Raw genomic sequence first — 14,452 nt, 5'->3', positions numbered from 1 at the left:
ACACACACACACACACACATGCACACACACACACAGAAAAACTGCTATATCTGGCAAAGCCTTAGAAATGCTAGAGGCTGGCACAAAATGTAGGCATACTGGGTCAGCCCTGCTGTCTTCCGGCTTGTCAGCAGCTGGTCAGAGAGGTCTGAGTCTTGCATTCTCAGTTTGATTCCTGTCTAAGGAATGCTCAGGCTTGTGCATTTAAAGAACTATACAACAGCTAAAAGGAAGCTATTTCTTCTGTCTCTTCATCCAGTGTGTTTTAACTGAATTTCTTTAATGAATTATCTAACTTCACAGGTATACAGATGTTTTTTGTTTGTTATATGATATTTTAATGCTTATTTCTTGTAAACTGAAAACTAATTCTTGTGTTAACACTAAAATATTAGGTACACCAAAATTATTACAGCTAAATAGGATTGCAGCCATTTTTATCCATGTATAATATATTGCCTGATTGATTCTGAAACCACTAGTCATTTATAAAATAGTATCATAGATATATTTATAATTGGTTGACAAAATAGCTGTTTAGTTTTTGAGTGTGCTTGCAATATCTTGTACAGTAATGTTTTTATTTTTGGTTCAGTTGGCTTTCTGAACCTCAAGTGCATTGTATGCATAGGGATTTATGAAAAATGAAAGAGATAAATACTGTAATACAGAGTGATACACTGTGATACAACTGTGTCTGTATGCAGTATGTATAATATATTTAACAGATTTACCTAATTTGGTTATTATTATTATTTCCTTTTTAAAGTATTAAGGAAAATGGTAGCACATTTTTGTCTGCTGTCATTTTAATCAATCTCTAACATGTCTGCTTTCCAGATGTCTGCCTTGCAGCAGCAGAACGCAATGATGAGAAAGGTGAAGAGAACTCTCCCCAGTCCCCCTCCAGATGAGACACCTGTACCGATTGTAACACCAGCAATTCCCCATATATACACTTCTCCCGGAGCATCCCAGAGGGTTTTGCCACGTCCTGTACAAGGTGCAATGAAGGCAGGCTTGCTGAGTGAACTGAAAGCCGTAGAGCAAGAATCCACCAAATTACGTAAACAACAGGTAGAGTTAGAGGAAGAGGAAAAGGAGATTGATGCTAAGTTGCGATGCTTGGAACTGGGCATCACTCAGCGCAAGGAAACCAGGGTTAAAGATAGAGAGAGGCGAGAGTTTGCATACCTGCGATACATGGGGGATGCACGTGACTACATGTCAGACAGTGAGCTGAATAATTTGCGACTAGCTGGGGTAGCACCAGGCACCTATGAAGAAAATGGAATGTTGTCACGCCCAAGTACAGCACCTCTTAACCAGTTTACTACTGATTTGAATGCATCTCAGTACCCTCCTACTTCCTCATATGTTCCATATCAATATCCACAGGCCCAGCCCACACCCACACAACCACCCACTGCAGCCTATCAGCAGATTGGGTTTCAGACAACACCATATCCAACCTCCTCACAGCCCCAGCCGGGAACCTTCCAACCTCATCCTCCTCAACCTTCATCCTATCAAACCCCAGGGCCATACCAGACTCATAGCTATGGTCAGCCTACTTATGAGTCTGATCTTGGTTTGCAGCAGTCCAGTCACCAGGGATTCCAACCACCCCCTGCACCTTTACCAGGGCAGACCCTACCTTATCCTGCACAGAGCATGTCCTTCCAACCCCACGCAGACATGCTTTCTGCCTATCAAAGGCCAAGGCAAACATCTCTTGCTGATCTTGAACAGAAGCTACCCACAAACTATGAAGTTATCAGTAATCCTTCATTTCCAATAGCAACATCAGCTCAAGAAACTGGATTTAGTGGTGTCTATTCCTCACCCCTGAACAATGCTTATGGTCAGTATCGCCCCTCTGACCAACCTCTGACTGAACGTATCCCAAGTCCATCATCAGGATATGTAACAGATGGTGTCTATGCCACAAATCTAGAACAAAATATCCCCAGAAATTATGTCATGATTGATGATATCAGTGAACTTACAAAAGAAAACATGGGGTCCGCTGACATGTCACGGGTAGGTTATGGAAGTGAGAATGGCCCACGTGGACCAACTTATGGCAATGGCTCTGAGAATTTATATGGAAGAACTTCAAATACTTATCAAAGTGCAGTAGACAGCCATGGACATTCAAGTACCACTGTAAGTGGTGGTACGGGTTATTATTATGACGACTATAAGCATTCATCCCGTAGCAGTGGGGGAATGGGAAGCCAAAAACACTCATCCAAAAATTTGGCACCTGCTGTTTCGTCCAAACGTAGCAAACATAGGAAGCAAGGCATGGAACAAAAGATATCCAAATTCTCTCCAATTGAAGAAGCTCGAGATGTAGAGTCTGATCTAGCCTCCTACACCATGACAACATCAACAGGTGGTAGTTGCACTGTGGTGTCCAGGACTGGCGTGAAAAAGAGTTATGATCAACAGAAGTACTACGGATCAAGAGAGGCTTTGGAAGAGGATGATCGTCTTTATGGATCCGGACGATCAAGGTCTACAGGTTATGGTATGGATAAAATTTCCTCCAGAGATTCAAGTGGTTACCGAAGTAAGTCTTATGAGAGGGACGCCATGGAAAGATCACAGAGGGGCACACATGGTCGTAGTGGCCGTCCTTCTATGCGTACGCAGAACTCAGAGGAAGAGAGCCCTCTGAGTCCTGTTGGAAAGCCCATGGGAATTGGTCGTGGCTCTGTGCCAGATCCCCATGATGTACGGAATCAGTATGGTTCCAGTCATTCCTTACCAGATGTACAGGACCACCATATAAGGGATATGCCTAAGAGTCATGTATATAAGCCAGATGACCCTTACCTTGCAGATGACATGCACTGTGCTGTTTCAGACAGTGAAGGTAACTGGTGCTGAATTTAAAAACTGCTTGTTAAAATGCATCCAACAATTGAAAGCTTGCATGCCAATGATCTTGCCTTGAAGACAGAGAGAACAAAAGATTGGACTACTGTTGTATGTAAATGCTGTAATCAGTGCATGAAACCATATATGCCTTTTTGCATGAACTGCATGGTGTGATTCAGATGTCAGTACATTTTGTCTTTTGGTTATTCTTGTTGATTGCTGTTTTTGTTGGCTTCCTTTTCTTTTTTCTTCAACTATTTTCTTTGGGATTTGAGCATTGCATGGCTTCATTGAGTTCATATCCAGTTTTTTGCCACTGACATTCCCTATAGCTCAAAGTATTGACTTTCTCCCTTCATTTCCCAAAAAGCCTATCATTTGGGTCAGGAGGAAACAGACTGGTTTGAAAAACCACGTGAACCTCGGTCAGATCGCTCTAGACATCATGGGAGTGGAAGTCACTCATCCTCTAGCAGGAGGAGCAATGTAAAGCACACTTACCATGATTATGATGAGCCTCCTGAAGAAGACCTGTGGCCTCAAGATGAGTACGGACATCAACGACATTCCTCTTCCACCTCATCTCGGGAACACCGTCACCATGGAAGTAGTTCAGGAAGACAGTCTTCTTCCCGTCATTCATCAGATGATCCCAGGTCATCTCGTTCTTCACGATCACATCCAAAAGATCCTTCCACCCGCTCAGACGGCCGTGTCACATCATCCTCCACACAGAAAAGATCCTCCGATCCACGATCTGCAAGCCCCCGAGACTCAGGAGACTACTCCCGTGACCCATCAAGCCACCACCATGGCTCAAGTGGACAACGGGGGCAGAGGCAACCAGGCTCATCGAGAAGGCAGGAGCCCTCTTCAGGTTCCAGGCCACCGCAGGGTCTTGGAGAGCAGCAGCCACAATCGCAGCAAGGACAGCAGCGATCTACAGCAGGCCAGCAAATGTCTGCCAAGCAGACAGGGCCTCAGCTACCTGAGACAGGGCAGCAAGGACAACAACAACTGGGACAAACAACTCGTACACAGCAGCAGCCACCACAGCAACCCGGGCAACAGCCAGCAACCACAATGGGAGCAACTCAGTCCACAACCACAGCTGCTAGCATGGGAACAGGTACAACTCCGCAACAATCTAAGCCAGGTCAGGCTCCAGCACAGGCAAGACAACAGCCAGGAGGACCACCCACTGCCCAGCCAGCTGCTGCTATGGTGAGTTTTCATAAATCTCTTGGTGCCTTACCATTTATGCTATTTTTAATCTGCTCCTTTAGGTAAGTTTTACATTTAATCCTTTCACATTTGGTTATAAGTGTCATGTATAATTAAAAATATACTTGAATTTTACTTAAGTATACTTACTAAAATAAACTTGAAGTATACTACTTTTTGGTAAGGGCAATGCTAACATGAACTGTTAATGAAACGTGAAACTGCTTCTGAATAGAATGAATATCATACCTTCATGCAAATCCTTTCCAGCTAACACACGCAGTACCAGTTGTGATTTAAAAACACTTAGAATTACGTTTTTTGTTGTTGATGTCGTTTCTTTGGCCATACACAGGGCCGGATTTAGACGCACACGCACTTAATCTCTCTCTCTCCCTCTCTCTCTGGTTCTAATAACTGCATTAGACTGCATTAATAACTGCGTTAGCCTGCATATCAATGGCTCAAGCCTCTGTTATTAGCTCTAAAATTACGTTTTGGAATTTGCACAAAATCGGATTTGGGCTGACAGTCTGAACTAGGCTTAAGTTCTCAAACAAATTAAGAACTACATTCGACTTGTATTGATTGAACGCAAGCGCTTATTGCGATAGAAAACACTGTAACGGTTTCCACTGATTAAGAAATATTTTTGTTTGCTTGGGTGGTAATATTAGGCCTATTATATTAGGGAAGGGGGGCCCAAAAATTAGTTTTGCCTATGTCACGAAAAGAGGTAAATCCGGCCCTGGCCGTACACTTCTGAGTGGGTCGCGACCCACTAGTTGAGAAACACTGATATAACATTGCCTTTCAAACAAAGCATGATTGACAAATACATTTTTTTTTTAATTAACTTAAAGTTTCTTGTAACATTGCCCCCTCATGCCCCTATACAGGCAAAACCTGACACAGCTGCGCCTGCTCCTGCACCAACTCCTGCAGTTGCTATTGGATCAAAAGCTGCACCACAGGCTGCAAAAACACCCCCGATTCCTGCCACAGGAATTGGTAAATGGAAATAACTCTGCTAACTCATTAGTATAGTTTTGTTTTTCAGCAAAATAGGGAACATTCATTACTTGTGTATGACCTAAGAACAACATCATTTGTTCTTTGTCTTTTCAGGTTCAAAGGCAGCACCCCGGCCAGGGGGTATAGGCAGTGCTGCACAGCAGCCTGCCGAAGGGGAAAATGTTCTTACAAAGATCCTGCAGGGAGGAGCAGCGGAACAAGCTGGAAAAATAGGAGATGGTATGGAACTGTGAATCATCAAATAAGCAATCAAAATTTTGGCAACAGGTAGAGAGAGATGTTATGGAGAATACATGCCATGTCTTGACTGAGCATAGTAATTAGTTGCCATTTAGCAGTTGCCTATCTTTCACAACAGTTTACACAACAGTAATATTAGGGGTAGCACCCAAGGACACCCTGGTTTTAAGTGCAAAATTGTGGAGGCCTAAGCAGGATGGTGATCTTAGTAATTCTCCAATTCCTGAGTTACTGCTACTTAGGATTGAATCTATAGCGTTTGTGTTTGCAGCCCATTTTGTTTGATAATGCCACCTGTGACCTTAATTGTGTTTTTGCTTTGCTCATCTTTCATACAGCTGTATCTGCTCTCGGGAAGAAGTTTACTTCATTTTGGTGATCAGCTGATAGGAAGGTGAGAAAACACTTTATGCAATCTTCTGAAAAGACCCGCATGAATTTTGTTTTATGCTAGTTAGTGCTGGATTGGTTGCCATGTTGACCAACTAAATGTAACTTGTGAAGCTGAGTCTTAAAGTTTTCTGATTTTTGTTTTCTGTTCCTCAGGCATTAGTTGGGGTGACTTGGAGTTAGAACTGGAAAAACCTATGAATCTGCTTCTGCAATTTAACATCTCGAGCTGAGGGCGGGGTACACCTGAGGAAACTGGTGAGTATTTTATTCTAACTCACTTTACTTTAGAACTCAAAACAAGTATAAACATTCTAATCCCAAACTGAATTCTGTCTATTACTGTGTATGACACTGTGACAAATTACCATTTTAACTTTGTCGTCAGTGTACAGTTTCATTGCTTTGTGGGAGAGAAACCAACTGATTCTTTCACAAATGTGCAACTTACAAATACATTAACGACTGCTATAAAAAAAGCTGACCAGCTGAAAAGGTGGAGGACAGAGCATTTCCTCAGAGTGATTTTTGGTTCTCGATGGTCATGTATACACTGTAAAGTTTCAGGAGTGACAACCACATTTAAATACATGTGTAAATCCCCTAAATTATTGTTTTGTGTTTGTATGGAATAGAACTTACCCTTTTGAAATTGTGATAATTGACACCATGGTAACCATAGCAATGTTCTGGCGTCTCGAACATGTGGTATCTGCTTTTTTTTTTTTTTTACCAAAGTTATATTACAGCGACCAAAGAATTATGTTCACCATCAACAGAGCAATCATGTTTTGGTTATGTTTGGAAGGCTGCTTCGCAGATTACACTCTAGAAGGGTTGCCATGTCCACTTATAAGCAACGCTTATTAAGCGTTTTTGGGCTTGTTAATTAGGCTCATAATTAACTCCAGTTTATGGAGTCAATAAAGTAGGTGAGTGCATGTCGCAATATTTTGTTTTGTAGTTTACTTCCAAGATACAGTGTTTGGATTTAAGTTTATTGTTAACTACTTTACTATTTTTAGTTGTACTAATTGTTTACTTAGTTTACTTCTAGCAAGATCTAGCAACAGTAATGAGTGAAGACGTACCTCGTTCCCTGTGATTTATTGCACCGCGCATACAGAAGAGAGACAACTCTGACACACATTTAAATACGTAATTAACAACTAGTTCAGTTTGGTTCAGTAAATGCGGTTGTAACTACCTGAATTTTTAGTGAGTTAATCCGGTTGTAGAATGCGGTTGTCACTCCCTTACATTATCTAACTGTGTGTGTGTACAGAACAGGATTAAGCTTAAAAAGTAAATTGATGACCAAATTAAGCTGCAGTGTGGACTTGAGGACAGTTGTGCCACTTGCTCAATACTAATGTCAAAAGTTAGAGCTCTGATTAGCTGACCCTGATCTGAGGCGTTCGGATCTAACTTTTCGCTCTTCAGCATGGGTGAATTGGGTCAGTTAAAGTGGGATATAATTAGCAGGCAGATCAGTGGGCTTAGATTAGCATTAGCATCCGGGCAAAGCTCAGTCATCTTTGTGCCGAAAATATTCTGATGAGTCACATTACTCAAGACTCAAGCAAAATTGCACAGTTGACCATATCAAAGAATTGTACCAGAAATTTAACTGAAACAGTAATGAGAATGTTAAAAAAAAAAAAAGTACAGTGACTAGCTTTGTATTTAGCAATGTGGTCTAGTAGAAAACTTGACTAAAATCTCATGTCTCATTGAACCACTTATTCTCTGCTGAGCATAGCCAATGAGACCATTGGATTATTTAATTAAGTTCCTGTAATCACCCTATTTCTCTGTTTTCTTAATCTACCTGTGGTCTGTCTCCACCTTCCTATAGCCTACTGTCACTGGTATTGTATCATGGTGACTGTTGTGGTCTTTTACTGTCAGCGGGTGTGTTGCATGTGCAGATTCAGAGAAAGGATCTGGGATAAAACGGGTTTAGGGGCTACTTAAATCAAGGCTAATCCGATTCAACTCTCAGTTTACTATCCAATCCATTCCAAATCCTGCTCCATACATTGGTTTGGTTTACTCATGCAGTCACAATGGAAGGTGTGTGGGTGTGTCATTCCAGTCACAATACCCACATGAAAAAGAACTCCTCACGCATCTCTAAAACTTCTAGATTTGATTCTGCTATTTACTGCCCTTATTTTGAGTAGTACACGTGAATTCAGCAGTCTTGCTGTATATCATGCTATACATTAGTCAGATTTTCCACCTTTTTTTGCTGTAGTTTGAGCAAGTTTGTTCAAATTTATAGTGAAAATGTGATATTTGTTCACAAACCTTTTCACGAAGCCTGCAGATTTGGAATATATCTGATTCTGGTACTTTTTCTGGTGTTGCTGGTGTGAGAAATTCGTCCTCTTCTTCCCTCTAGTGGCTAAGAAGAGTAGTGCATTGTATTACCCTCAACAATGCAAGTAAACTAGGCCAGTGTTTTGAAGGTTTAAAACTGATACCACATATTTTATGAATGTTTGACTAACTCTGCACTCTAATTATGCAGTGAAAATACCAAATATTGTAATATTTCTTTCATCTCTTCTCCAGATGTATCATCGAACCTTGAAGTTTCAATGAAAACATTAAGACAGAATTCACAGGCATGGTCTATCCGATGATATCTGCATAACCAAACAAACATGGAGGCTAAATCTCTTCCAGAGTGTTTCCATTGTTGCTGTTGAAGCAATTACAATTCCCAAAATGCCAAACTGCCTGTTCCGTTTCAGGTTTTTCTAGACAGTTATGTCTTCCCTTATATGACATAATCTGTGCTCAGGTGACCCTCCCTCTTCTAAAAACAGCATGAAGATGTCAGACAGCTGCAGTTCTTAGCTTTTTGCAGTCCTAATGAAGACTTCTATGCCCAGACTCGAAGAGACCATAGCAGAGAAAGAGAACGACTACCTTACAAAGGCTTCAAACAAACTGTTTAAAAATGTATGCTCGATTTCTAAGATCTTGACATTCCAATATGGCGATGATTGACCCTCTCTATGAATGTTTTTGTTTCTTCCTTAACCTTTTTGTCACGTGTGTAATGAATGCAAATGTGTAAACCGTGGACATGGAATGCACGCACAAAAAATATATATGTATACATATATGAGATATGTATATATATATATATATCTCATATGAATCCATATCTAGACCACTTTCAGAGTCTCTAAGGGTGAAGCCATGTGCACCTTGTGTAAAAAGCTGGTTATTTAACGTAAAACTATCGGTCAAGTGCAGAGGTCAGTAATATCAGAATGTTAGCATAGTCTTGTTTGTCTTTTATCAACCATTAAGCCATTGCTACCCTATTCCAGATATTTTATTTTTATTTATTTATTTGCTTTAGTTTGTTATCAGTTTTGCCTAATTTTCTTTTAAATTAAGAGCCTTACTAATATTTTTTACTTGTATACCTCACATATTTTTTTACAAGTTCCATATCATCCTTACTTGATTTATTTTGCACAATTGTATACTGCTGAACATGTACATATCTCTCGTTAACACTGCTAATGTAAGATATTGATTAGTGTATTTATGGATTTATATTTCTGGTATTTCTTTAATGTTTGGTATTATTATTTATACCTTCACATATCATTTTTTCTCGTCATTATTGATAATCTAAACTGTTTATAATATACATAGTTGTTTTTTCTCCCTGATGCAATAGCATGCTAATCCATACAGAGCACAATTTTTTTGCTGAAAGTGATCTGCAAGCATTCAAGTTCCTCATCACAGATCTGATTGTCGTACATAGACAGGTAAAAATAAGTTTTTACAAACCTCAACAAACTACACCATCACCCTCTCGCGCATCCAGAAGTTCCCAAAAACACATTTACCGGTGCGTAGATCCACCTAGGAAAAAATTTTGAACCAATTTCAAATGTTCTATGCAATAATCCATGTAAAACCATTCCCAGTGCAACGTCCCTCACCGATACTGCGTTACGATGGGTTTAAATACGACTAAGGACAGTTTGTATTTACCTTGTATGTATGAAAATGTCAAACTACTTTCTTTTTATTTTAATGGCATGTTTATGAAAGCCCTTGTCTTCCCTAGTTTTCAGGGAATCTGTTGCCAAAGGGTTTACTGTGTGGACTGTTGGTCTTGGACATCCACCATCTCTGTTGCTTGCAGCATGATTCTGCTCAGCTCTCTTTGGCTCCTTGTAGTGCTGTTATTCGGTCTTCGTGTCTGCAGTTTGACCAGGTGACAAGTCGGGCACACAGCTTATGCACTCGTTATTTCGTCTCCTTCAACAGGAAATGTCGTTTTACATCCATGTTCGGTTGCGAATGTTATTGTGTCCACACTGAATTCACATCGAGTTCACAAACAGGTCTTTGTGCATTGTATATCTGTCATGTTTGAGAAAACCGACAGATGGAAAACAAAGAGCTTTATTACAAAAACAGAAAACGACGAGATCTTAAAGACACATGAACATGTAAATTTGACAATGTCTTCACGGTCAAAACTATGCTTCGGAGAAGATTCAAGTAAGCAGACTTGCCGTAAACGTGATCATTGTACAGTATGTAGCATGAATTCATCTCCATGCCATTTATATGAAAATCAGGGCATGCACGTGGAAAGCACAAACTGTCCATCACTATTCGAGTTTGGTGCACTCGTTTGAATGCGTCACGAGGTGCGTTGATTAGAGGTGAATCTTTTCCTTTTGATACTGGAATGCTGTTTAAGCAATCATGACTCTATACTGAAGAATAATAACTCTTCTACATCACTGTTACCATGGAGATATTCAATAACAAGTGCATGAGCCAAAGTTGCCACCACAAAAGCCAGCCACAGTGATAGATAGAAATACTCAAACATGGACATATCCACACAAACAGGCATGTGCACGCACACACACACACACACAGACACACAGAGAGACAAACTGTCGCTGTAAATACTGACTTTGGTTATTTTGTACAGTGTTTAAATATCATTGGTAAAATGATGGCCATCTTGTGCAACTTCACGCCGGCCTTGCTGCCAACCTTTTGTGCTTTTGTGTATAAAAGAATAATGATGATTGTTGTTATTATTATTATGAGAAAAAAATATCATAGTATATGTTGCTGGCTCTCAATGACTGTTGACTACAGTGGAAAAAATGAAAAACTTACGATCTGAAAACATTTGGTCTGTGTAGGGATTCTATACATATTGTGTTTATTAAATCTAAATACAATGAAAAACATGTAAGTGGCTTCCATCATGACTGTGCCAGAAAAGAAGGTTCAGAGTGATGTAGCGGATGTATTATAAATTTAATCGGGAATGGGGAAAAACAACATGAAAAAATAAGAAAAATGCTCTCACAAATGAAAATTCAATCACTGTTGTAAGTGCAATGGGCTAAATGTGAGTCCAGTATTCATTGTGAAATATTGTGTTCTTTTCAATGTATTCCTGTTAAAAAGAAAAATTTTGGTGCATCATGTCATGTAATGTGATTATGAAAATAATGAACCTGCAATTTGTTTCCAGACTGGAGAAGAATAAAGACAAAAAGATAAAATTTACATTGTCTCTTGTATTGGTATATTTCACTCCTTGCAGGAAAATGACATTAGAGAGAAAAGGTACGTCATCCTCTTTCTTATCATAAGCAATTTTATTTTTAGTGGTGTTTGTAAGCATCACTAATAATACTATTGTTCCTACTTAGGGTTAAAGGAATAGTTCTCCCAAAAATTTGCTGTAAATTTACTGACCCTCAGGCCATCCAAGATGTAGATGAGTTTGTTTTGTCATCAGAACAGAGGTGGAGAAAGTTAACATTACATCACTTGCTCACCAATGAATGAGGGTCCAAACAGCTGCTAAAAATATCACAGTAATCCAAACAACTCCCGTCTATCAGATAACGTCTTTTGAAGTGCAAAAGCTGTGTGTTTGTAAGAAACAAATCCATCATTAAGGTATTGTAACTTTAAACCATTGCTTCCGGTAAAATACAAGTCTATCTATGACGAGTTTTTTTTTTCCAGTGAAAAAGTATTTACGTCTGAATCAGGAGAGAAATATGCACAGATCAAGTTCCATATACAAGTGAAAACAGTTTTAAACTAATCATTGGATCATTGGAGGAAGCGTTATTATGTATTATATTTTGTCCAGAAGTGACAGTTTAAAATTAAAATGCCTAAATGGTGGATTTTTTTAACATGCATCTTTTCACTTCACAAGATGTTAACTGATGGACTGGAGTTGTGTGGATTACTGTGATGTTTTTATCAGCTGTTTGGACTCTCATTCTGACGGCACCCATTCACTGCAGAGGATCCATTGGTGAGCAAGTGATGTAGTGGTAAATTTCTCCAAATCTGTTCTGATGAACAAATAAACTCATTTACATCTTGGATGGCCTGAGGGTGAGTACTGTAATTTAGAAATTGCATATTCATTGGCAAAAAATCATCAGTTGAAGATGCATCGATGCACTTTTTGATATGACCTCTAGGAGTCAGCATAGGACCATTGTCTCAATGTGAGCTATAACGACTTGAAAATGTGATAGCTATGAAATATGGAATCATTTTGCAGTTTGAAATAGACTGCGGCTCTCTGTAAATTGGTTTGAATCAAAAATCATAATCACTCACTCATAATCAATATTTTGTGGTCTGGTAATTAAATTCTTTCCCCAAAGACCACAAACACTGGCAACATTTTGTTGATTTTGTTTGGCAATCAGTGTCCCCAGTGAAAGAAATGATGGGGAAAAATAATGATTTTGTGGGAAGACAACATTAGATTTATTAAAAATTTCTCTGCTTGCTTTCTGCTATACAGAGATTTTACAACCATTTTCCATTTTGGACAGAATTATTTCTGTGCAATTAGAAACTGTACTTCATATCGTTGTATAAGATCAATGGAACGTTTGGAGGAAAAGTGATAAACTAAAACGAGTGTGAAGAGTGTTGTAAGAGCTCAAGCCTCGACTTGCCTTCTGTTAATGGACCTTAAGTTATGATGTGTGTTTGTGTAACTGTGTAGGCTACGTGTTTTCTTGTCCACCCACTGTCACACACGCTTACCGTCAACATTCGCTAAATCCCTCCGCGCCAGGAAGGCTTGTAGCATGAAGGCGCTGTGATGAGACATTACTCACATCACCGAGGGACTAACAGAGCTGGTTGGTAAGGTTGAGTCATGCACAGGCTAATCAAGTCATTTGCTGTAAACTTCACAAGTCACATTGAAATTAACATTAAGTTTTAGAAGAAACAGAGTTAAAGCTGCTGAAAGTGACAACTGACTGTAAACCGATTGTCACAAATACATTTTTATTTATACCTTATATAGCCTATATTTTTCTCAATATCATTCTGAACACTATATGGATTTAATGTCTTGCAATTCTATTTCCAGAAAGGTCAAAAAGATCTTGCTCTCCTAAATCGTGCTCCCAATCGTCTTATAATGCATCGGTTATCTTCTTTTCTAATAGTCAAAGTCCAGCTCATTGTATAGACAGAGCTCTGGCAGTCTCCACCGTTAAGCATCACGTCTAGAGCGAGCGCTGGAGGGGAAGTCTGTGACAGTCAGCCAATCAGAAATCACCGGAGGCATCAAAGCCAATTACAGCAGGGGTCACATGACCACACTTGGCCGCATATGATTGGCATGACCGCAGACGGTGAGTAGCTTATCCGTCAACTTAATGCAAACTTCTTAAATGTGACCTTCACACAATTCATAATGAGAACAGCAGTTATTGTCAAGTAGACTTTTAACCTTTGAATGGGTTACAAAAATAAATAAATAAATAAAGATTAAATATAAAAAGTAGAATAAAAAATAATTATAGGGGACACAATAGAAGGTTACAAAACTACAAATACTGTTTATATGTGTATATATATATATATATATACATACATACATACATACACACATACACACACACACACACACACACACACACACACATATATATATATATATATATATAAACATACACATATACAGTCGTGGCCAAAAGTTTTGGCAGTGACATAAATTTTGTGTTTTGCCAATTTTGCTGCTTAAGCTGTTGTGGTGTTCAATCAAAATGTCTAGTCAGGTGAAATCACTATCATACTAATTAGATTGTAAGAGCAGACTGATTGCTATAAAAGGAGGGAAGAAGTGCTTCCAGTCATTGTGTTCTTGTTAGCAATGGTTACCTCCAAAGAAGCACGTGCAGCCATCATCGCGGTGCATCAAAATGACCTCACATGCAAGGAAATTACTACAAAGAATGTTGCTGAAAGAACCATTTACTGGATCAACAAGAACTTCAAGGAGAGAGGTTTGACTGCAGTGAAGAAGTCTTCAGGACGTCCCAGAGTGTCCAGGGCCCTCTCATAATTCTGCCCAAAAACACTGCCATGAATAAAGAATGGTATCAAAACATCCTGCAAGAGCGACTTCCAACGATCCATGAGCAATTTGGTGATGATCCGTGCTTTTTCCAACATGATAGAGCACCTTGTCACAAAGCAACCATGATAAAGAAGTGGCTCGACGATCATTACATTGAAATTTTGGATCCGTGGCCAGGCAACTCCCCGGATCTCAATCCCATAGAGAACCTGTGGTCAGTCCTCAAAAGGCGAGTGG

At 39.5% G+C, this 14,452-nt stretch overlaps 1 protein-coding gene across 3 annotated transcripts in view; it reads left to right on the top strand.

Moving 5' to 3' along the window:
* Nucleotides 1-9,238, top strand: part of LOC107743257 (protein bassoon-like) — a 98,355-nt gene extending 89,117 nt beyond the window's left edge. For 2 of the 3 annotated variants that reach the window (XM_016556416.1, XM_016556414.1), the window contains exons 6-12: nt 841-2,884; nt 3,260-4,113; nt 5,013-5,124; nt 5,242-5,367; nt 5,727-5,782; nt 5,935-6,036; nt 8,359-9,238. In XM_016556416.1, coding sequence (XP_016411902.1) covers nt 841-2,884; nt 3,260-4,113; nt 5,013-5,124; nt 5,242-5,367; nt 5,727-5,767 — 3,177 coding nt within the window. In that variant the 3' untranslated portion in view covers nt 5,768-5,782; nt 5,935-6,036; nt 8,359-9,238. The remainder of the gene's footprint in view (nt 1-840; nt 2,885-3,259; nt 4,114-5,012; nt 5,125-5,241; nt 5,368-5,726; nt 5,783-5,934; nt 6,037-8,358) is intronic. The other variant, XM_016556415.1, reaches the window with a different exon arrangement.
* The last annotated feature ends 5,214 nt before the right edge of the window (nt 9,239-14,452 follow it).

The sequence above is a fragment of the Sinocyclocheilus rhinocerous genome, unplaced genomic scaffold (genome assembly GCF_001515625.1).
Source record: "Sinocyclocheilus rhinocerous isolate Xijiao unplaced genomic scaffold, SAMN03320098_v1.1 scaffold227, whole genome shotgun sequence".
NCBI lineage: Eukaryota > Metazoa > Chordata > Actinopteri > Cypriniformes > Cyprinidae > Sinocyclocheilus > Sinocyclocheilus rhinocerous.
This window is presented reverse-complemented; position numbering and strand designations above follow the sequence as displayed.